Source organism: Primulina tabacum, chromosome 14 (assembly GCF_025594145.1).
Source record: "Primulina tabacum isolate GXHZ01 chromosome 14, ASM2559414v2, whole genome shotgun sequence".
Taxonomy (NCBI): domain Eukaryota; kingdom Viridiplantae; phylum Streptophyta; class Magnoliopsida; order Lamiales; family Gesneriaceae; genus Primulina; species Primulina tabacum.
The window spans coordinates 36,598,123-36,622,418 of record NC_134563.1 but is presented as its reverse complement, the minus strand read 5'-3'; the positions used below and the strand labels follow the sequence as shown (position 1 = coordinate 36,622,418).

The 24,296-nt window shown below is 33.2% G+C and overlaps 5 protein-coding genes and 1 pseudogene across 5 annotated transcripts in view; 1 reads left to right on the top strand and 5 right to left on the bottom strand.

The window, feature by feature from the left end:
* The window catches only part of LOC142524539 (peroxidase 9), a 61,273-nt gene that overhangs the window by 4,535 nt on the left and 32,442 nt on the right, over positions 1 to 24,296 (bottom strand). The window lies entirely within an intron of this gene.
* On the bottom strand, positions 1,231 to 8,344 carry LOC142524538 (uncharacterized). The gene is given in 12 exon segments (XM_075628571.1): positions 1,231 to 2,011; positions 2,094 to 5,619; positions 5,775 to 5,900; positions 6,273 to 6,446; positions 6,611 to 6,653; positions 6,964 to 7,061; positions 7,063 to 7,109; positions 7,182 to 7,290; positions 7,486 to 7,614; positions 7,694 to 7,790; positions 7,900 to 7,967; positions 8,085 to 8,344. Coding segments are annotated over 10 exon segments (1,104 nt in total). The 5' UTR covers positions 8,319 to 8,344; the 3' UTR covers positions 1,231 to 2,011; positions 2,094 to 5,619; positions 5,775 to 5,795.
* Positions 2,423 to 4,679, bottom strand: LOC142524003 (BEL1-like homeodomain protein 7). The gene is made up of 3 exons (XM_075627728.1): positions 4,590 to 4,679; positions 2,803 to 3,069; positions 2,423 to 2,614 (listed from the first exon to the last, which is right to left on the bottom strand). The coding sequence occupies exons 1-3, from the start codon at positions 4,677 to 4,679 to the stop codon at positions 2,423 to 2,425; spliced, it is 549 nt and encodes a 182-aa protein (XP_075483843.1).
* LOC142525545 (thioredoxin H-type 1-like) lies at positions 13,647 to 14,925 on the bottom strand (annotated as a pseudogene).
* LOC142525276 (dehydration-responsive element-binding protein 2D-like) lies at positions 17,001 to 18,392 on the top strand. The gene has a single exon (XM_075629512.1). The coding sequence runs from the start codon at positions 17,319 to 17,321 to the stop codon at positions 18,009 to 18,011; it is 693 nt and encodes a 230-aa protein (XP_075485627.1). The 5' UTR covers positions 17,001 to 17,318; the 3' UTR covers positions 18,012 to 18,392.
* LOC142525085 (purple acid phosphatase 2-like) lies at positions 18,852 to 22,069 on the bottom strand. Its single transcript, XM_075629256.1, has 8 exons — positions 21,679 to 22,069; positions 21,049 to 21,249; positions 20,845 to 20,956; positions 20,185 to 20,414; positions 19,904 to 20,042; positions 19,609 to 19,829; positions 19,296 to 19,417; positions 18,852 to 19,211 (listed from the first exon to the last, which is right to left on the bottom strand). The coding sequence occupies exons 1-8, from the start codon at positions 21,862 to 21,864 to the stop codon at positions 19,013 to 19,015; spliced, it is 1,410 nt and encodes a 469-aa protein (XP_075485371.1). The 5' UTR covers positions 21,865 to 22,069; the 3' UTR covers positions 18,852 to 19,012.

Below are 24,296 nucleotides of genomic sequence, written 5' to 3'. Positions count from 1 at the left end.
TACTCGAGATGAAACATAACTTAACCCAAAAATGGTTTTTTTTTTCTTTCAATCTCTCAGCTTTAATGGCTGCTGTTACATCTCTTTGGGATACTCAAAAAGCACAGTCAAACCCTAATCTTATCACTCATACTTCACACAGCACAAAACAGCCAATATGATAAAATTGTTTCTGCAGAGATAAAGTAGTCTGTCCTTTGCACGATCCTAGTTTTTGCATTGTCTGGTTTGTGAATCTTTTTAACATGTCGGAATATCTAACAAGAAGATTTGGAAACTCTTATTTACTATTTTATATCTAGATTTCGCAATTTCAAAACCATGCATACTCTTAATTCACGACACTCAAAAATTATTTAAGGAGAACTAAGATCCTTGGTAATCGATTATTGAATAAAATGGGTTGTGGATAGTTTTGAAACCAATAATGGTTTCCATTTTTGTAACTTTGTCTGTACCATTTGTCAGCCTCTGGTTTTGTTGTTTTCTTTCTTAATTAAATTCCGAGGCCCACTCACTGACTAAAGTGTCTGAACAATCTGAATAGCCATGTGATTTTCAAAAGGAAAGTTCATAACGCACAGCCACGATTCATTCTCCACCACAAAGAATCAAGATTTCGGTGACAACCATGAAAACTCACAGAAGTAAACGAGAATCCGTGGGGTTAGATTTCATATCCTATAGATAAATGAGATCAGAAGCAATAATCAAAGTTCCACATTCTGCACCAAATAAATTTTTACTTTTTACTTTCTGCAGAGACACCAGCACTGCACCGTGCTTCTATTGAGAAACTGCAGAAGACATTTAACTATTCATGACAATAATTGTCATTGACTCACTAACAATGTGAAAAATAGTCTCGTTCAAAAAAAAGTTGGTAAAATAATCAAACTATTACCATTATCGGTCACTAACAATGTGAAAAATAGTTTTGTCCAAAAAAATGTTAGTAAATAATCAAACTATTACCATTATCAAACACGACAAATTTTATATAGTCCTTAATCGATACTCTGCTGTGTATAATGCATATTCGTTTGCCGTGTCGTGTCTTATCGTAACAACCAAATAAAAGCAGTGAACTATCGGAAAATAAAGCAATATACTCCACTCATGCACTATTTTAGTATATGAAAAGGAGAACAAAATCACTTCTCTTTTAAATGGACCTCCTCCCCTCTACTTCCATATAATATTCGTCTCTAATCTAATATAAACAGAATATACAAGAATAGGTATAATATTTGCTTTACAAACAATGTTGGTTGGATTTTACATGCTATACAATGGAGTATCCAGTATTAAAACAAGATACATACTTTATACAACCTTTTCTTTATTATTTTACTCAAAATTATTGAAGAAGCCAAACATCTCTATGTTTCCTGTATGTGCGCTCTGTCTTTGAAAAAATATCTAATCCACTAAAAAGGTATCATAACACAAAATCACATAACTGGTTCGGATTAACGAACCTGGCCTGATGATTTATTGTATCCTCATCATAGTATTCCAATTTGTCCACTTCCATGGAAAGAGACTCACCATCGTTACCTTTCAATTTATTTTAGACCAATATTGGATGAAAATCTCTTACCGCGAGTATACCCGAGAGCAATTGAGACTTGATTTCCCATCGAACCATCCAAGATCATATCTTTGTGTCTTGAATCTTCATTAATGTGTTGTTTTTGCAAATGAGTTAACCCGTAACTAATCTCATTTTCAAGAAAAACTCCTGCCTCATAGCTCAACTCTGCACTAGAAAAAACTTCGACTCAATGGAGTGAGTGAGCGCAGCGTTTGCCATCAGAAGCTGCCGATATTAAGCTTTCTTGAAGCTCTTCCTCTAGGCCTTTAAGTGCAGAGACCTGTTTTGAGTTACTGGTGCATGTTCTGGTGAAGATTTGGGTTCAGTTTCTGCATCCCCAAACTACTCCTTGTATATATCCTCAATCATTGGTTTCCAAAGTCTGACCCTAGCGTAGATAAACCAGTTTGCGACCTGATTAAAGAATGCTTATGAAAACTGATATTTCGACTAATACAATACCATTCATTAGTCTTTAGACGTATGTGTAACTTACCTAGCTTCTGGTTAATCCCGTCTGCCTCACAAGAATGTTTTTCTCCAAGTCTTTCGGATAACTGCACATTGACCAAACATTAGTAGTTAGGAGCGGCCTTCAGGGAGTCATTCCCAAGGCTAATAAGAAGTAACGAGAGAAAAAGCACATGGGTGAAGAAAATGCTCAAAAAGCCATGCACGAAGTACTGAAACGGTCGTTTCAGGCAAGCCTCTTTCTGGCCTCCAAGGTGGTCTCATTATACCGAACTGTTGAACTATCTTCCCTTGCCTGAGCTTCTGGTCCAACCGTAGGTGGTATAATACTCCTTGACCATGTGAATCAGCATCTTACTCCCCTAAGCTATTTTGGGTATCCTGAATTTGCTTCTTGATTGCATCACACAAGCTGCGGAATTGGCTGAATATTGTTCGAAGGGCAAGAGCAGAGTATCGTTTGGCGGCACCACGTCCAGCCACTGTGTCAAATGATGAAACCACAGCTTGCATTTGATGGAGGTATTGTTTGTATCTTTTGTCAACCTACAACAGAACAACTAACAGAAAAATCCCAAACTAGTATCGCTCATACAGAAAATGACAAGAAAACAGCTTGTACAAAACAAAATGAAGCCAAGGTGGTATCAGATTTAGCTAGAAGATGTCGAGTACACATCACAACAAACATTAAACAACATAGGTTATGGCCACATCTCTTCTAACATGAACACAAGTTTCGTCATCTTATGCTGCAGGTTATGGCGTTCAGAAGGTGAAAGTGAAAGATCAGGTGCATTTGTAGTTGGTTCATAAAATTCAGAAAAAGTTTCACTCCTTCTCGCACCTGTCTCTTTTAGGCCATCCGGACCAAGTAAATTTTTATTTTTGCCCTTTTCTGATGTTTCAAGGGCTCTATGAACATTAACTACTTCATCTAGTAAATCTTGAGCTGCCTTCAGATACTTGGAGTTGCACAATATGCCTGAAAATTCTGATGCCTGATATAGAAATGACAAAGAAATTGTCTTTGGAGCTAATCAAGTTCTGAAAATTGTTCATATCTTCGCATTTGAATGCATCTTGGTTCCCTCCAGTCAAATCAAATGACAAGTATTCGACATTCTTAAGGTCGATTATTTGAGAAAGATGGTCCTCTGGTTGCAAAACATGGGAACTTAACAGTGAACAGAGACTCAAGTTTGAGTACTGATTCATATTCGAAGTCATTAGGTCCAGTGACCGTTCCTGAGATCCCAAACTAAGATATAAGCCATGGCTGAGTGATTTTTGTTCAGGACCGTGTCCATGCTCTAGTTCTTTAGCAAATGCACGGGGATTTGTCGCTACTGTATCACAATCTAAAAATCGGCACATAAAATTCAGCTGCGTATCAACTTCCTGCACATTTGTGGGAAAGCCGTTGGAGGAATAATTGTCCTTTCACCACTTATTCGTATATAATTGTTGTCAACATGGTCATGAGTCAAAATAGTGGTAGAGGACAACAAATTCTGGCAGGATTCCGAAACAGAAGGCTGGCTCGCATATGCTTTATTGAAAGGAAGACCGGATGAAGAATAAGAAGTGAGATTCTGACTTAAGTGAATACGCGGAAGGTAGTATATCTTCTTCGTTGCTCGCATTTGAATGAAACGAAGCCATGTTTATAAAAGTTTCAAGTGCCAGTTGACGAACACCGTGCGTAATGCAAACCATCACAGCCGAGCAAACAAACTATATGCGAACCGGTGGAAGAGAAAATTAATGTAAACCACCGAAAGGGCGTGACAGAAAAAACCTTGTAGCTGTAATAATGTCAAATAACCTCTACCAGACGGTCAAAGAGTGAAAGTTTGAGGGAAACAAGCTTAAAGAGGAAAGATAAAGAACACAAACTACAGTTAAAGAAATGAATACAATATCTGGACTCACGTAAATTATTAAAAAAAGAGCAAGAATTCATCTCTGTCTCATCGAATGTAAAAGGCCACGATAAATTCTCTTTTAACATGCAATTCAGGCAACCAACAATGACCCACATCAGAAATATCATCTAAATCTACCAAATAGACCAACTTTCCTTCATACACTCGGGTCATCGCAAGATAGTATCAAGAAAAAGGAAAAAGGAAAGAAGAAAATGCCCATATACTCAAAAAATACCCGAAAAAGAGTTTTCGTGCTCGTGCCTCTAATTTGGAAGAAGGGCATTCCCAAGAGAGTGATGGAGAAAGGAGCACAAATTGGCGCTCAAAGGTCAAGTCTTCTAAACAAAAGGAGACAAAACTTGCATCAGGACAAATACACCAACCCCTCATTATCATTGAAACAATGACACCAACGAAATAAACAAATTCAGAAGAGTTATCATTCAATAAACATAAAAGATAACAATTATGACGAATATAAAATTCATATAAAAACAATAAGTTCCTTTTCAATCATGCCCCCTTTCTCGCATGGAGACAAGTTACCAGCCCAAGACTGCCTTGTAAACTTTTCTCATAAAATGATCAACCTTGAAAACTGCCAAAATGGTTGATCTGCAGTTTTTTGTAGATGCTGTTGGCAACACCGTAGGCTGTTTGACTAGAGTCTTTAAAGGCATAACCACCAGTTGGTGGACCCAAAAAATGGCCTTAAATCTCCATCAGAAGCACAGGTTTCTCTAGGTAGAGTTTTGTATTTATAAGCATGGGACGTGGCTGTATTTTTGTATCAGAAAGGGAACAAGTACACACACGATGATTATTTTAATTTTTTTTAATATAAATCTGTTGACTTCATTTTTTTCCTCTGTAATTACATTTTGTCAGTTATTTCTACTAAATATTTCGTGCAAAAAATTTAGGAATTAATGCGTCGCACAAGATTAACAAATGAAAACCGAGAAGACAAGATTCGAGCTGCATTTTATATGACAACAAACAAGTAGAGAACACAGGTTTTCTTTGCATAGGTGGCTGCCAAAGGAATCTTAAAACGTAGTTATGCATAAAAACATTGTCAATTGCAGAAGAATATACGATACCATAAACAAAGTCCATTCAAAGTCTCTACAGTTAAGAAAAAATAATCGACACCACGAAGCAACAAGATTTACCAGCTGTATTATGTCTTAAATAAATGTGAACCGTACATAAAAATTTATGTGAAATCTTTATATTCTACAAAATATTATTCTCCTCCAGATGGGTCATAGTTAATACTACAATACAATCCATTAAAAACCACAGTTAAATTTGCATCAGTTTTTTGGCTGTTTAAAATGGTAAAGATTCAAGATTCATCCCACATATAGTCATATGAATTTTCAAAAGCATAAAGCTCGAGGTATCGAGTGACAGGTTGAATCGAAACTAAGCCAAGATACAGCTACTCGTGGATTTTGTAATGCCTTACAGGGGGCAGATCAGCAATCAACAATGATAAATTGCTTTCTAAAAGAGGCAATTTCTGTCTCTCTATCTTCAGTTCCAAAATAGCCCAGAATCAAAGTCCACAATTCGATAACTTTGGCGAGGCAGCAGGTCAAGCAGCCATATACTCTGCTTGCGCTGCATCAAGAAAAATAAATCAGTCCAAAACAATGGTTTTTTTTCCATGATTAAAGAAAATAATGGAAAGTGGAGATAAATAATAGTGAACAAAGCAAAGATCATTTCCAAGTTACAACTAATAATCTAGCTAGTTTGAAACTCACATGTCAGAAAATATATCAAAATCAATTTATATCATCTGAACCAAGTTGCTTCCCAAATTTCTCAAGTGCAAGAGAATATATTGCTTTCCTTTTCATTGATGTTTCTGAAGCCACCAACTTGACTGCCTGCATTGCACAAACTATACTATAATAAAACTAATCACCACAAAACTGCATTTGCAATCCCTATCATTTACCGTTGATAGAGTAATTTATAAGGCAAGCATGCCCATACAATTGAATTGGTTACTTCATTAATAGACAGAGTATGAAACTCCAACATGCCCCATCAATTTGGTGAACCTTACAACTTCAGACAAGGTGTTTAGATTATATGAGTCAATAAAAAAGCTATTTAAATGGAGCAAATATCAATCTCCGTTCATTGTTTGATATTATAATTTCCAGCCTATCTGATCACCATGCAAAACATATATAGAATCCCAATCCTTGATGAAAACATAACTATAAGAATTTGCCCCAAGATTGTGCTGTTACCGCAGAAAGACTGTGACCTTTGGAGATCAATTCCCCCAACTTATTCTCTAATTGAGACTCAGTGAGAACTTTGGCCTCTCTATTAGTAGTCCCTTCAATCATCAGTGTTATTTCACCCTTTGGCTGGTGGGCTGAGAACGCTTCTTTGGCTTCCTCAAGTGTTCCCCGCCAGAACTAGTACACAAAATATATCTTCTTCATGTTAGTTAAAAAAACTTAGAATGCAGAAAATAAATAAAAAAAAGTGCGCACTGGAATTAATTCGCAAAACACACCCGGGCATAAAAAAACCAGTTGGTGCAATGAAATATTCGCAAATTAACAGTTGGAAATCATACCTCTTCATGCAGTTTGGTGATTTCCCGAGCAATGACACATTGCCTGTAAAAAAAAACGCATGGTTCAATTTAAAAAGGATCCCATATATTGTATTTCTTTAGTTTCACTTTTTATAATGGTTGAGTGAAGAATGCACAAGCACGGGTTTCATTTATGTGCTGATAACAGTACCAATAACAGAAGCCAATTGGCAAAGCAGTAGATGAATTGTTAAGACAAAATAGTGTCACTTCTTAACCAAGAAAACTTAGAGATAGTCCATTGAATGTCAAGGTACAAGTTTCAGAAGCAGCAAAGTATATGTGCCTGTAAATTATTTAAAAAAATATCCCCGTCCTCTGTCCATAATTACCTAGATTGACCAAAGATTAAAGAGGTCTCGTCAAAAAACTGACAGAGCTTGTGAGGAGGAACAAAGAAGACTTGAGTAGCTGCACTATTTGCAGAGGACCAACAGCCTCTCTCTTCTAGTTCCAGCATGTTTAGAAAGAAAGCCGACTGCACAATAATGCACACAATTAGTCATGATAATTGAGGAGTTATAAAAGAACCATGGTCATCAAATATTACTAAATGTGAACTCATTCGTAGGTAAACCGGATGCCGAAAGAGCTGCTACTACTGCAGATGGCCCAGGAACAGGAATAACAGGTATATCTTTATCTACACACAGCTTGGCCTGCATCCACATCCAAAAGGAATGTACATACATGAAGTAAATAAAAAAAGATACGCTTGATGAGTTTTTAATCTTTGCTTCTTGCAGCACATGTGGGCATCCAAATGAAGACGATGATTAAACATTTAGTTGTGCGTGTACCTATATGTATATTGATATGCATACAAGCATGCCACACTTGAACAAGTGACTCACCAGCTCCATACCAGGATCGCTAATGCCTGGCGTCCCAGCATCGCTAATCAGTGCCAAAATTTCTCCATCTAGCAATCTCCTAAGAACAACTTGTTCTCGTTGAGATTCATTAAATTTGTGATAACTCAACTGAAAATCTAAATCATAGAATCAGAAATGACTACGAGTATAATAATTCATTTGAAAACAGAACCTAGCAGTTACTTACAAGTGGAGTTTTAATATTATAGTGGTGAAGTAACTTTCCCGAATGCCTCGTATCTTCCGAGAGTATGACATTAGCAGATTTCAACACCCTCAGGGCTCTACAGGCAATGTAACAGAGATATTCACTTTGTCTTATCCAATGAAATGAAAATCCAAGAAACATACATACAGAGCTGCCACAGCATATTAATTCGAAGATTAATCAACCTTAAAGTTATATCTTCAAGATTCCCAATTGGTGTTCCCACGAGATATAATCCTGGTTTCAAAGGACCCTTCAAAAAGGTAAACCGTAACAAAAAAAAAAACGAAGCCTTTCCAAAGAAAGAAAAATGCATCTCTTTAAAATGGTTCTCTGAAGATAAAAATAAATAGGGTTTCAAAGCAGTTACTTGTTTTGAGGGGAATTGCTCGCTGAGGTCGCAGTCAGAAGCGTCTTCATAGTTGGTTGAAGAGAAAGACAGTGCGGTAATAATGGTTCGAGGAGGCGAAGAAAGAGAAAATAAAGAAGAATATGAAGGAAGTAGAGAGACGGGGTGGCAAGGCCACCACGTCCGCCGCCGTGAGACGGGTGGTAAAGGGGTAAAGAATGAAGTAGCGCCAAATGGACTGCGGCGTAACAGCATACTTGCCTCTACGGGTCACACGAACGTAATTGCTAAAAATTGCCGAAAATAATACATCAATACATCTATACATCTTGCAAAGGTGTGAACCAAGGCCAAAATTTTTCTATTGTCTAATGTCAATTTTATCCTTAGTTTGTACATACAGTACATTTATGTTAGATAATGATCAAATATATACAATTATTATTATTATTATATATTATATTATATTATATTTATTATTTATTATAAAAGTGTGAATCAAGGTCATTATAAAAGTGTGAATCAAAGTCATTATAAAAGTGTGAATCAAGGTCAAAGTTTTTCTATTGTGTAATGTTAACTTTGTCCTTAATTTGTACATACAGGAAAAATTTAGTGAGGAATTGAGGATGTTTTTGTCAAATCAGTTATTATGATAGTTTATTATAATAAAAGTGTTAATCAAGGTCAAAGTTTTTCTATTGTGTAATGTCAACTTTGTCCTTAATTTGTACATACAGGAAAAATTTAGTGAGGAATTGAGGATGTTTTTGTCAAATCAGTTATTATGATAGGGACAAAATTGTCAAACTACATTTATGTTAGATAATGATCAAATTGCCAAAAAAACTGAAACTTTAAAATTCTTTGATTTTTATTTTCTTATAGATGAATTGAACAAATTTTTTTCACAAAAATTATTAATTTGAAAAGATTGAAATACCAAAATATATTGGTTTTATTTGCTTATAGATGAAACGAAAAAGAATTTTTTCACAAAAAACTTAATTTGTAGATTTTTTCACAAAAAAGTTAATTTGTAGAAGATTAAAATAACAAATTCGTTTGTTTTATTTTCTTGTAAATAAAGTGAAAATATTTTTTCTACAAAAACTTAATTTGTATAACGATATGATGTTAAATATCTTTTATTTTACGTTCATTAAAATTAATTATTTTAAAAAGAAGAATTAAACTATTGAAGCCAAATAATTAAACTAATATTGTTTTTGTTTTAACAAGGTTGGTGTCATGAAGAAGGTTCGATATTTAATTACATTTACGAAATGATACAAGAATTATCAGATATAAATATAGATAATCCTAATAAATATTTCATTGATATTTATTTTATCTATATTTCTTTATCAAAAAGAAAGTCAACTAGTATTGTTCAAAGCATGGTTCATTATGAAAATTTAACGATATAAGATTGAATAATATATTTGTAATAATTTTAACTATATTTTCCTCTTTTTAAAGGCTATAAACTATAACAATTATTTTATGAGAGATTCTTGCAATTAACGAATGATTATTTTTATAAGAGATATATATTGACAAATCAGTTATAGTTTTTGTAACATTAAAATATATATATTTGAATGTAAATTTTTAAAATTATGATAAATAAATTTTTATAAAATTTATTCATTAGCAATACACACTACTTAGACAAAGTCAAAGTTATTTGGTTTTTATTTACTTGTAGATGAAGTGAACAAATGTTTTTTACAAAAATATTTGTTTGAATGTGATTTATTTTATTTTGTAGATTTATATTCTTTTGAATGATTTTTAATATGCAAGAAATTTATCTTTAATTTGGTGATGAAGTTTTTGTAAAATCAATTATTATGATGATGTCAATATTATCAATCTACGTATGCTAGGCAAGGATCAAGTTGCCAAGAAGATTGAAACTCCAAAATTCTTTGGTTTATATTTTCTTGTAGATGAATTGAACATATTTTTTTCCGCAAAATATTAATTTGAGAATATTGAAATACAAAAAATCATGGGTTTTATTTGTTTATAGACGAATCGAAAATAATTTTTTCCCAATAAAATTAGTTTGTACAATATTGAAATACCAAAATTCTTTTGTTTTATTTGGTTGTAAATATTGCGAATTTTTCCACAAAAACCATAATTTGTGTAAAGACATGATATTAAATATCCTCTATTTTGCATTAATTGAGAATAATTAATTTAAAACGGCGAATTAAAATAATGAAGCCAGATGATTAAATCATGTGGGTTAGTGTTATGAAGAAGGTTCGACGGTTAATTACATTTTACAAAAATGATACAAAACATTATTGGATATAGAAGAAAGATGACCTTATAAATATTTCGTGAGTATTTATTCTATCTATTTTTCTTTATAAAAAAATCCAACTAATATTTTTCAAAGCCTTAGTTTATTATTAAAATTTAACAATATATGACTGAATACATACAGTTTTACTAATTTTAACTATTTTCTGTCTTTGTAAAGATCATAAACTATAACAATTACTTATTTGATTATCTTGCAATTGACGAAGATGTGTTTTATAAAGGATTGATATAAGTAAATCAATTATAGATTTATGTAATCTGAAATGACATATCTTTGAAAGGTAATTTTTTAAAATTATTATGAATAAATCTTTACAAAAATTATTCATTATTGCTCAATATTTCTCCTTATGAGTTATGATTGATAATCAGAAAGGTCAAATTTATTTGTTTTTATTTGCTTGTAGATGAAGTGAACATATATTTTTCACAAAATATTAAATTGAATATGATTTGTTTTATTTTGTAAATCTATAATCTTTCGAATGAGTTATATATGCAAGAAGTTTCTCAGAAAAAAATTAATATATACAAATTTAATACTTCCAATAATATAGTATGAAATATAAAAAAAATGTTATCGTAATTTTGAATTTTTGTATTTAAATAACATATTGCATAAATATGTTATATCATTAAGAGTTGAACACTTTTTGATCAATATAATAAAATATTAATTAAATCATATTTTGTCAGTTGTCTAGAAGATAGAATAACCGAAATTCATTGACTTTATTTACTTGTATATTAAGTTAAAATATTTACAAAAAATAAATATAATTTGTAGAATACTAAAATAACAAAATTCTTTGATTTTATTTGCTTGATTAAACAAACTTTTTCTTCCTATAAAACACTTAATTTGTGTGAAGATTTGTAGAGGCATCAAATAGAGAAGAATATACATTTCTTCTCATAAGATTTGCTAATGAAGATGACGAGAATATTTTTTTTCACAGAGTAGAAAAACTGGTGACAAAAAAAAATAATAAAAGCAATATAAATTGAAAATATAAAAAAGAAATCATTTGACGCAATAATTAATTTAAGGTTTAGAATATATTATCTATATTATATTTTTATTTTTCATAAATCAATAATACGTGGTAAAATAAGTGAGCAACGTTATGTATTATACTTTTTTCTTCTCTCAAATTTAATTTTAATAACTATTGTGATATCAATTTTATATTATATTTTCTCCAATGTCTAATTTATACAAAATTATAATATTTATTACTACTATGTTTTTCAACAATTATTAATTTATTTAGATTGCATTTGGATAAATTGATTTCAAATTTATGGATTATAATTATAATTTTATTGTTAACAATAAAACAATATATCAAATCTTGAATCCACACATTACTTATTTACATATTATTATTTATATAAAGTAAAATAAATTTCAAATAACATTATCATTGGGTGGACTTGAAAAATATCATAATTAACATGAAATACTACTATATAAACATGAAATGAGTGGATTTGAAGTTTATGAACTTCTCTAAAATAACAAAAATACATTTGAATGTATTGAAATTCATGGATTTGAAATCCTTCAATTCAAGAATAACCTTAGATTTATAACACATAAAATTTTTAAACAAATATCTTTTGCACTCATTTTATAATACATGTAGTACAAATTAAATTACATTGAATTTCCTACGGATAATGCTAAAGGTACAACCAATATATCGTACTGCGATATTTACAAAAATTATATCGTGAGATTTTGTTATTATCTAATGAAATTTTATATTTAATTTATAATGAGATTTTAATAAATGAAATTTTTGTATTGATTTTTTTGAATTGTAAGAATTATTGTACAAATTTGGTTGTACACGTAGCATTACTCATTGTCTATCGACTAATATAGCATGAAATCATTAATATATAATTTTTTGTAAATTAATCTCTTCTGATCTCATTTATTTAACAACAATTATTGATAATAGAAATGTATTTTCAGGTGCGTCGCACGTGTCTTTAACTAGTATACATAAACGCGTTGAAATAAGTGATTGAATGTTGAAATCAAGAGTTATAAATATTAAAAATTAATGTGCGTTGAAAATAAGTGATTGAATGTTGAAACTAAGAGTTACAAATATTAAGAATTAATGTGTGATGATATATGTAATCATATATTTATTTTTATATTAAATTTGTGAAAAAATATACAATTGAGTAAATAAAATTTTATAAAGTACGTATTTTAATATATTTGTGAGTTTGAAATTTTTATTTCTCTCGTAAATTTTTTTATTTTAACAAAATATATTTTTTTGATTCGAGAGTGGGGAATCTCAATAATAACAACTAACTATTCATGTAAATCTGTATCTTCAGCAGCAAAAAAATGTGTCTCCCTCCTATGCTCTCAGTATACATGTCTCGCTATTATTTCTAATTCTTTAGCTAGAACGTTTATGCAGAAGAAATTCAAATTAAGTGAGTATGAACAATGCATTCTTTCCTCATACAACTATTTTACCACAATCAATTTCATAATGATTTTCTTGTGCCCTCGGTTCCATGATAGTTCAAGCCCCTTTGCGAACAGCCCATAGCTCAGCCTCTTCGATCGAACAACTTCCAGTGTTAAACATGAAACCTGTGATCCAATGTCCAGACTCATCACGCAGTAGTCCACCTCCACCTCCACCTGCCATTCGACCATCCTATTTGAAACATTCATCCACATTTAAGTGAATTCCATACTCTGGATGGTGGTATCCACTGCAATACACAACTTTCATATTCCACTGTGCGGTTCGACATCACCTTCTTAGCATTAAAAGCTGATTTAATTTCACAGAATCGGTTCTTTATCCACTGCACTTTGCCAAATCCACCATAATGCAGTAGCAAAAAAGGTGCTCCAATCCATGTTTATGTTATTATGTTGCTCATGTGTCAAGTTTGTCATTAACCAGTCATCAAAGCTTAATCTCAGGGTCGATCGATCAGCCGTTTTGAGGCATTAACTTACACCAGATCTCTAGTATTTTTCAGTTTTATAGCTAGACTAGAGATGTAGCGATTTTAGGTATATGGTGAGAATAATAATCATAATTAGTATTTTCTACCAAATTTTCTCTTGTAAACCCTCCTATCCCACAGGGCTCTGCATTTTTTTCGTCCCTTGGTATTTCAGATATATAAGAGTAGAAAACTGGCAAAATGTGCATATTATAAACACCTCTAATTCTTGAACTTGTAAAATGAAGACAAGAACACAAGTTATAAAATATCTGAAGAGAATTGAGCGTTACAAAATACTGAGACGATTCCATCACACAACAAGAATCATCCGTATGACAAGATCATTATTATAATAATAATTATGACATCGAACTGAATTTATTAAAAGTGCCAATAAGCCACATGATTAAACTCGAATCTTCATGCGATAATCCATCAAGCTGTACTGGTGGTGGAGCCATGCTTGTCAATTCTTGCCTGCAACTCTTCCTTCTTTGCTCCCACGAGCCTATCCACTTCCTTCCCTTCTTTGAAGAACAAAAATGTCGGCATCGCCTCCACTTGGAATTCCGTTGCCACAACCTTGAGAAATTTGTATCGAATTAGCAACCCAATGACGATGGATGCTCAAAATGACGGATGATTTCAATTAAATCGAAAGTTTGCACACGGCTGGCTAATCATGTTTTTGGATACTCAATTGTATTATAAAGTGCCTCAAAATAGCAATGCAAAGTATAACATTACCTTAAGTTCATCAACATCAATCTTCAAGAACAGAACATGGGTGTTTTCTTCGCAATCTCAGCCAAGATTGGGGAAATGAAACGGCACGGTCCGCACCATGAAGCTGTAAAATCGACAACCACCTGAACAAAACGAAGATTGTTTTCTGCGTTAGAATTTGAAACAACCTTAATAGAATGTCAGCGCCAGTGAGAACAACTAAATAAAAAAAATTTAACAATGAGTTTCCTCCTGTTCTTGAGACCTGCCTGATCACACGTACTGCAAAGATCCACAGCAAAAACAACAAATTCCAATCACTCAAAATATTACATGGATAAGCAAAACCCAAGCAAAATTATCAATCATCTTCAAATAAGCACTCCGAAAAAGCAAAAATAACAACAACAATAATAATAATAACGTACGAGTTTTTTACTATCGATGCCCTTCTGAAACTGATCCTTCCACTGCTGGACGGAGTGGCATCCGATCACTTGTCCCTCTAATTCTGAAGCCATTCTAAGGTTTCCTTCTTCACAACTTTGCAAAAGAAATAATTGTAAGCTCTTTTTCTTGAATGCGCAGAAAACTGGTTTAATTTGGATGAACAAAGCGAGGTCCTGCTGTCCTTTATATAGGGGAAACGAGATGTGGGTGACAAAAAAAGTCAACCTTTCTTCGACTTGATCAAGAAGCCTCTCCACTGCGTGACGTGTGGTGGTATGTGTAATCTTAACGTTTCTAGGAGATTCCTCGTGAACGGTGTAGATTGAGACATTGTCGGACGCGTCAAAGTGAAGAATTACATAGCAACTAACTTTGACTCTGCAATAAATACACCGGCGTGGCTGTAGATATTTTGTTGGACGATTTTACGAATTTTTATCTATTAGATGAACCAATCTGTCAATATTTACGACAAAAAGTAAATAAGTAATTTTAACCCCTATGCATAACACCGAAGTTCCGTCTAAGTGCAGCCTAAGAACTAATTATGAATAAATAAGTATTATAATTATGTGTAAATGTTTAGTTAATGTCTACGTGGCCCCGCTCACATTCTTTTAATTAAATCATATGCTAAATTTAAGATTTTAATTGAATCAAACCCATTTTATATAGCATCAATGGAATACGATGTTTTCACGCCTTTTGAATCGGCAACCATCCTGTTTACATGTAATACAAAAAAAAAGAAACTTTATCACAATGCAAAAATGTATTCGGAGTATTTCATTTGCGGCTATAAAATGATCCAACTTTGGAAGTAAAAGTTGCTAGTGTTGACTCCAGCTATGGACGCCTTAGCTATTTCGAATCAGCCTGCAACATCATATAAAATAGAGGGATTGGAGTGAAATAAAATTACCCACAAAAATGCGTGCTGCTCCACCCTGCTTAATAATGGGTCGCGGATGGTCCGCACCACGATATAAAATAAGTGGATTAGTTTGATAATTTTGAGACCAGCACCATCTCACGGTTCGGTCGACCCTACCCCTGCGGGCACTGTCTGCAGGGGTCGATCCAACGGCTCGGATTTTTTCGAGCCAAATTTTTTTTTTTTTACAGGGAGGTGGGCCCGGATCACTCATGTGGAGTGATCCGGGCCGTTCATTGCCCGTGAGTGCCTGCACGGGTAGGTTGAAACAAACCCCATCTCACCAAATGACAAGTTAAGTGGGTTAATTTGATAACTTTGAGACCATCACCATCCCACCAAATGACAAGTTGTCCGTCCAACGACCTGTTTTAACAGTGCTACCAGAAATTAGCATCCTTCTTCCTGAAATAATCCACAGGGCTTGGTATTATTTGTCTGATCCCATTTTTATCTCCTCAAATTAAATTTAAATATTATCGATTCATACATGATCTAATAATAAGCAAAATCTTACGTATACGTTTAAAATTATCTCCTCAAAACTTCGCAAGTAACACGAGATTTAATTTTAAAAATCATATCAAAATATTTCATATATATATAAAACAATTGCCACCCGACCCTGGAAACGTAACCAGCTGTAGACCTAGGCAGAAAACTCAAAATCGAACTTATCAATTGAGGAAAAGCCTGTCAAACAATGACGTAATAAGTGACGTCCAGTCGACAGAAATAAACGCACGTGTCTAATTTAGCCTATTGTCTTCCTCTCGTGCCACATTAATTTGTGCATTAAAAAGCGCAACACGCTAATACACTTTCCAGTCCCAAACATGTATATATATATATATATATATATATATATATATATATATGTGCTTTTATCTTTAAGATTTGTGGAGAATATACACGTACGTGAGAATAAATTATTTTTAAAATTTCATCTTTTTTTATACTCAAAATATTATAAGACGATGGATCGGCCTCTTTCGATCACATGTTTATAATGGAATTTGGAAAATATTATCATCAGATCAATTCCATTGCATGGTTAGAATAAGATTGTTATTCTCGTATTACTGTTATCTCAAATGATATAAACATTTTTTTATAATAACTTTTATAATATAAATATATTCATTATATTATATCAATAATTTGAATAGATTTTCAAATGATAATATTTATTAATTTTAATAATTAATTATATAAATAACATTTAGTAAATCGTACAAATAAAATATTAATTAATATATAATTATTGACACGACATAAATAACCTGTACCGATCAACTTTTTATCAATCATATTACACAATCATATGATGCGATTACATAATTGTTTTCAACAAAAATAAAATATGTCTCTTATACTTTTGGTGATATTTTTCTTTTTTATTTAACTGAAAAGGATTTCTACGCATAAAATTGTCTTTGTTTATTTGAGTTTTCTGACTTATTTATTGATCATGAAGTATCATATTTGTCCCGAAAGTGTGAGTCCTGACAATGGTCGTGTAAGTCTTCGGAGCTGATTAACGTCAAGTCCTGAGTAATTCGGAAAAACGGACACGATAAAATAAGTTTCTGTTGCCAAGTATCAATGGCAAACTTCACCCGGAGACACGTACTAGTCCCTTTTTTCCGTCTCGATCACAAATTACACCCATTCCCCACTTTCTTCATCTATAAATACTGAATTTTTCGATCGGAAAGACCACATTTTCATTCTTCACTCGCATTTCTCCTCATTTTTCTGGCTTATAGCACACCATTTCAGCAGTTACCAATCGATTCGAAATGTTGAAATCCGTGGTTTCTATGGGGGAGGAGAGAAGGGTGCGGAAGGTTGCTCGGGCCAGTTCAAGAAAGGGCTGCATGAGAGGCAAAGGTGGCCCAGAAAACGCTTCCTGCTCGTACAAAGGAGTGAGACAGCGCACTTGGGGCAAATGGGTAGCCGAAATACGCGAGCCAAACAGCGGCCAACGTGTCTGGCTCGGCACTTTCGACACCTCATTTGATGCTGCGGTGGCCTACGATGCAGCAGCGCGTAAGCTGCATGGCCCGGATGCTAAGGTCAACCTTCCCCTTTTGTACGAAGAAAAGTCGAAAAGTCAGGGCCCTGTTTCTTCCCAAACCGAAGCTTCACCCTCAAGAAACATTGAGAACCAAGAAAATGATTTGAATTTTGCGCAGAATCTCGCATTTTCGGCCAATGAACGATCCAATCTTGTCAAAAACCATCTCGATCCTTGCTTTACATGTAATGATCAGATTTCTACCCCGATTAACTGTTATCAGGTTGTCGGAGAATTTGTGAGTGCAAGTGAGAATTTGAATGTGAATTTTCCAGAGGTTGATGATTCATCATTATGGGCTGAGGCGGTAAAAGACACTTCTTTTAGCATTGTGGACGATCCCGGGTCTTTTGCTTGCAATCTGGACTACGGAAATCATTATAGCGATGGTGTCCCTTTCCCCTGGACTTTCTAGAAGTCGGAGAAAAAATCTTCAAAACCTGAGATCTAAGGTCAAATTCTATCATTAAAATTCTTACACGGCGTAATTATAATACTTTGAAATATAATTAATGTAGAAGGTCAAAATCATGTTGTTTCTTATAATGTCATATGGTATATATAGATATTAGATTAATAAAACTTTGTATAATATTCTATAGTATTGTTATGTTGCTCTTGTGTAGCTAACCACACGATCGGGTGTGTGAAGTTTGGTTGGTATAATTATTGTCATTACATTAATTATCTTGTCCTCAAAAGTATAATGTGAAGTTTAATGTAAAAATGATGAAGAGGCGCCGCCATCTTTCTCCATAATAAAGAGCATTTGGTGTATTTAATGATTATGGTATTTACATTATAGAATCTCTCACTATTTTTGAAGTAATATTTTAAACAAAAGTAATAGTAGTTTGAAGAATTGTAATTGAATAATACTTTGTTAAAAAAAAACAGAAGAAGATTGAATCAAAAGCAGAAAAGAAATTACATAATATGTATGACGACTAGGTTCAGGTTTCAACTTTTTAAAGTTCTTTCGAAAGTTTCAAAAGTTGAGAGGCCAAAACAGATATCAACAATTAAGGGTTTTTCTGCATAAAAGGTGATTTTTCACTTTGGTTTCTCCACTGATTAACACTCGAACACAATCATTAGTGAAGAATCTTTACAAACAATATTAAGAATATGGCAGGGAATTAATGATGACATAAAAAAATGTTAAGATTGCTGCATAATATATGGGATACTTTATAACCAATAATAAGTTAACCATCACAAATTCCACCCAGAAAACCTTAATAAGGAGCTCATATACAAAATAACACGTCCATGTTTAAGAAATCGTGATATGCTTACATACATGGAAACCATAAATTCTGAACTTACAGAAACGAGATTTTATACAGTAAAACTCTTAACTCAAGCAGCCTAGAATACATTACTATATTTACCTATAAAACATGCCTTTTGTCTTCATAGTACAGCTACAGAAGTTTCTTCAACAGATTTCCAGTACCGGTTAAGTAACCAAACAGAGTCAGCTTCCACAGCATATTTATCTTGATTGCGATGCCAACCAAAATATGCATGAGTCCGGTTCTTTATATCGAATATGCCATGACCAAAGCTGGCTTCACGATGAGCGGAGTAACTTGGTTGCGGCTCTGTCATCCTACAAGGAAACATTCGAATGATTTCAAGTTCTCGAGATAGCAGACTCCATACATTTTGAAATTTCAAGACAAGTTATCTGTACTTCTTGACTAGGCCTTCTTGATTTCCTCCGTCTCCAATGGTTATATAGACTGGAGCAGAGTCATCGCGTGTCGGAGTGCATTCCCCATTAACAACGTTGTATGCAATGTTGGATATACGTTCCTGTCACACAAGTAAAACTTAAGGTTTCTTGAAGTTTTTAGCATCTCATGATATTGCGTTAAGAGTAAATTAAGGGTATCACTCATACTGGATTATTGAAGTTGATTCAGGTTTCTTCATTTCAAATCAGAGGCAGACTCAAACTTAGATGCACTCTATTTCAGATCAGAGTCAAAATCAGATAAACTTACAGATCGTTCGTATGCATGAACATGACCAGCAAATACTACATCAACTCTATACTTCACAAACCATGGTTCATATAAAACTCGCATAGTCTCCCCTTCCATAAAGTGATGAACATAGCTGCTATACATTGGACAGTGCACGAGTACAATGAGCCATGGTGTCACTTTGCGGTTCACTTTCTGCAGCTCACTTGTGAGCCATTTGTATTGAGGTGTATATTTCCCTTGAAAAAAATGCAGTGATAAGAAATCTACAAAAAAAAATGTTGGATACATATGATAGACTATAAAATCATACCATATGCTGAGTAGGAAGACATGACAATTATGTATGCAGAAGCTCTCTTGATTGAGTACCAAAGGGGAGATGTACTTGCTGATGATCTATAAGGTACGAAAAAACGGTGTTTGTAGGGTTTGAAGGGTTTCGTTTCACCCTGCAACAAAGTGTTGCTTTCATCGTATTCGGAATATTTAAAGACAATTGGAAAACCACCATAAACCACCACAACCAGCATTATTATAATTTATTACAAGTTCAACAATCGATTTATTAGCCAATAAAGTGCAAAGGCTTACATGATCGGGAACAAAATCAATTTCATGATTCCCAGCAGTCCAAATCCATGGTTGATATCCTGCATTTCTCTCTATGAATCGCCCCCATGTATCCCACCTTTTGTTATCATGAAATGGATAGCTATCAGCATAGGACAGGTCTCCAACAAACAGCAAAGTCTGGCCTTTCATCGGGTTGAGCTCATAATGAGTTAGCGTTCGATTGGAATCATGTGTTTGACCAAGATCACCTGCTCAAAATGCTAAACAGAGTGGGCTGACAACAGAAGTGAATGTTATGCTTCTTATTGGCATTTTATTTTCATATTTCTTATCACTCGGTATACAAAATCAAATGAATCACATGTAATACCCGTTATCCGGTCATCAAGGGTACAAAAAATCATGATCAAATACAAAATTCTTATTTTGCAGCGCCCAACCAAATAGCTCAGGTGGTAGAGACATGGGGGTGAGGTATGTGAAAAACCAAGCAAGTGCAGGCAAATATTGAAAAACATAAGAAACAAGTTTACAAGAAACTTGAGAGATTAAATCTACCACAATTATCAAATAAAAACATCATCAAGCCTCTTTTCTGTCCTCTATTTTCCCTTTTGGTCCATTGAGCAAGCTTTAATATCGACAAAATTCAGAATTGTTTTCATGTGTAAGCCATACCTATAAGACCAAATGTATAGGGAACATCAGGGCCTGGTTTAGGAGGTGTAAAGAACCAAAACTGTCGTTTTGTATCACCAAGTCCAACCTCGTAGTAGTATTTGGTACCATACTGCAATTTCAATTCAGAGTTTTACTGATAGAAAAATAAAATGATTGAAGATCATATATCAATGTGAATCGAGCACGTAAAGTAAAACCCACCTTCAATTTCTCGATAGAGGCATGATGAATGTAACCAGAGGTATAATTATAGAAATTGTATCGGACAACAATGGCTTCTGCAGATCTTTTGATCAGACTAGTTTCATCCCAGTAGATCACTTGATTTGAACCAGGCTCATTCGGTGTAATCCAAGAGACAATTACAGCCCTGCCTCTATGGTCCCCTTGCGTTATGTGAACCTTTCAAAAACCAAACTAAAATTACCAAGAACGGAAAAGATGCAACGTGGATCATCAACCAAAATTCGTTTCTTTAAGGATGTGTTTGGACAGAGTGATTTTGTTAAGCAAGTGAAATTGTTGTGACATTCCTAATTCGAACACGACGCTGAAATTCATTACAAAGTGATAACACATCCAAATTTCTAAATGAATAAGCACATTTCCCCTGCAGCACACGGTGGATCAGTAGCAGGATGTACTTGAATGAGCTAAATGTTATCGAACTTCACATTCGATTTCGATAAATATAGTCACTAGGGAGCTGATGCTCGAGTAAAATTGGAAGGCAAAAAAATGGTTTATCCAAAAATGAATACATAAACAACAGTATGTTTCGCGGATTAAAGCAAAAGAGATGAAATATTGATTTCAAGAACAGAATGTTACTTGCTGGGGAGCATTGTAACCAGGAGGCGCTTGAAACACATCGCTGTCCAGTGGCATATCTTCACTCAGCCCATTCTTTCGGATATAACAACTTGTTGTCCCACCTTTAGAAAGCCCGATCAAGGCAACAAGAGTCAAACCCACTAGTGGATACACAAATTGAATATGAATAAACTGAAAATTCATCTTTTTTCGCTCCACACAATCTTTAAATTCTGAGATCTATTTTTTAAAAGGTGAGACCTTGAGGGAATTTTCAGTATTTCTGAAGAACGATATTTGAAGTGGGGAGAATATCCAGTCTCCTGATACGAATAATTGGTAACAATCCCAGGATTCATGCAGCCAGGGACGTCTGATTTTCAACACGTGGACTACGGCTGGAAGCGAATTAGTCCGACCCAGTAAATGTTTGATTTTCTGTTTTATTTTATATTTTATCTAATGGATACACTCATAGTATTAGCTTGGGGAAGTTGATGAAAAATCTCCAATCAAAACATTTTTTTGGGTTCATTTCTTACCCACAAAATTGTGGTACTATGTCATACAAAATGTGGTACACTTCAGGTGGAAATGTGATATACTTCATGTGGAAATGTGGTACTAAAAAAATACCCAGAGACTGAAAAAAAAAAATCGAGGGCGCGTATTATCTAAATCACGCACAGACAATTGTGAATTGTGGTATTTGTTTCAATAAATTTTGTCGTATTGTTGTCCATGCTATAGAGTGGTTCGGGCACTGGTACGAAACGGTGTTCTAAAAAGCTCGTTTAAGCTCCGTTTAAGGGTGTTTAAGTTTGAAGCTCGACAAAATGTCCCGCTAATTAGGAGAAAAACGGAAAAAAGCGGTTAAATTGTAGTTTGTCCGAATTAAGTGTAATTAAGACGTTTAATTAAGTGTGATTAAGCACAATTAATCGCATCTATTTATTTTAAAATTTTATTTCGAAGGTATGTCTTTTTATTTTAGAATAATAAATTAGGTTTATAATTTAGATGTTTATTTTTTAATTTTAATTATGATTAAGCATGTCTGATAATGATTTGACAAATATTTAGCATTTTTTAATGTGGTCTAGTTGTCAAAAACAAATAAAGATTGCAATTTTGAGATTTTTATGCTTTCATAAATATATGAATTAATATATCAGACTTAAAGTTATCATATTTATGTATTATTTTATCTATTTATTGGTTTGAGATAATTATAATTACACTAAAAATAAAAACGTTTTTTCACACTTAAATCTGTGCTAATCTCGCTAAGCTTGAAAAGCTTGGAGCTCGATATCCGCGCTTCGGAGCGCTTCACGCTTTTTATAACCTTGGTAAAAAGTAAGCTAATATATATAGCATCTAATTGAACTTTATGTTAATTTTGTGTCCGTAGGAATCACATGCATAATTAAATTAATATTCTAAATTTATGTAAAAAGAAATTCTGAACAAATTAATTAATGTCGAGTATATTTATTTATAGACGGCCCCTCATTTACTGCATTTATGCCTCTGACATTATTATGCGAACCACCCCATTTATTGATTCATGGAGAAATATTTGTCAGTGCCATGAATATTGGCAGTAGTTGTTAATTCAAATCTGATGGACAAAATGTTCAACCACAAACTGTCTTGTATAATTTGCTTGTTACGATTTACCTGATTTTCATATTATTGTAAAATATTAATATTAATTCAATCCGTATGTAATGTTATATATAATTCAAGGACAATACATAAAGTAAGAATTACACATTTTCCATGCATGTAAACGTAATATTTAATTTGTAGAATGAACTCCATCGGAAAGTGTACCAATCTTATTTTCAGTTTGTAGAGGATTTAATTTAACATAAAGTGTAAAAAGTTGTGTATATCAAATTTAAATGTTGTCTCCGATGTTGTAATATTTATTGACAATATGCAACAAAATAATATAACACGCTAATAAATAACTTTAATCAAAACAACTCAGAAATAATTGTACACAAAATAAATAAATACTTGCGCGATATCTCATGGCAAAATAATCACTAGAAAACCAAATTGAGTTTACAAAAATCAACACTAGTGATTTTAACGAAAACTAATTTTCTCAATACGTCGAGGAAAAAAAATTGCTTTTTAAAACAAATAACCAGACTAAAACGTATTCAAGAAAAAACAAAACACGTTGTCGAAAACTGGAGTCATAAAAACACGATCTTCAGTCAACACTTCCTCGTGTGTTGTTTACATATGTCTCCAACAATCACAACAATATGTGAAACAACACTCTTCAAAATAGCAATGTCCGTGTGAATTGTTTTTCTCTGAAGTTCACGGTGACCAAAAGTGAAAATGAAGGTCGACGGTCAAAAATGTAAAATCGAAGATCATTTACATAAGCTTGTTTATCTTATTTATAGCTTTCCAATGATATCATATCATAAATATCACATATCTAGAAAGATAAAATCCTTAATTAAATATTTCACATAATCTTATTATTAAGGAAAAGATATTTAAGAAAAAAATTATTTCAAGTAATAAACTAAATCTTGAAAATCAATAATATTTTTCGTGATTTCATTAAATTTTTGTAATAAAAGCGATTCACTGTATCAGTTTAA

What these genes read in the sequence shown, in the direction of transcription:
- LOC142524003 (XM_075627728.1), bottom strand. Translation starts at nt 4,679, where the DNA reads ATGCCTTTAAAGACTCTAGTCAAACAGCCTACGGTGTTGCCAACAGCA. An exon ending in CCATTTTGGCAGTTTTCAAG is followed by an intron (nt 3,070 to 4,589) that starts GTTGATCATTTT and finishes TTTCTATATCAG; the next exon opens with GCATCAGAATTTTCAGGCAT. An exon ending in AGCATAAGATGACGAAACTT is followed by an intron (nt 2,615 to 2,802) that starts GTGTTCATGTTA and finishes GTTCTGTTGTAG; the next exon opens with GTTGACAAAAGATACAAACA.
- LOC142525276 (XM_075629512.1), top strand. Translation starts at nt 17,319, where the DNA reads ATGTTGAAATCCGTGGTTTCTATGGGGGAGGAGAGAAGGGTGCGGAAG.
- LOC142525085 (XM_075629256.1), bottom strand. Translation starts at nt 21,864, where the DNA reads ATGAATTTTCAGTTTATTCATATTCAATTTGTGTATCCACTAGTGGGT. An exon ending in TTGATTTTGTTCCCGATCAT is followed by an intron (nt 20,043 to 20,184) that starts GTAAGCCTTTGC and finishes ACTTTGTTGCAG; the next exon opens with GGTGAAACGAAACCCTTCAA. An exon ending in CAAGAAGGCCTAGTCAAGAA is followed by an intron (nt 19,212 to 19,295) that starts GTACAGATAACT and finishes GTTTCCTTGTAG; the next exon opens with GATGACAGAGCCGCAACCAA.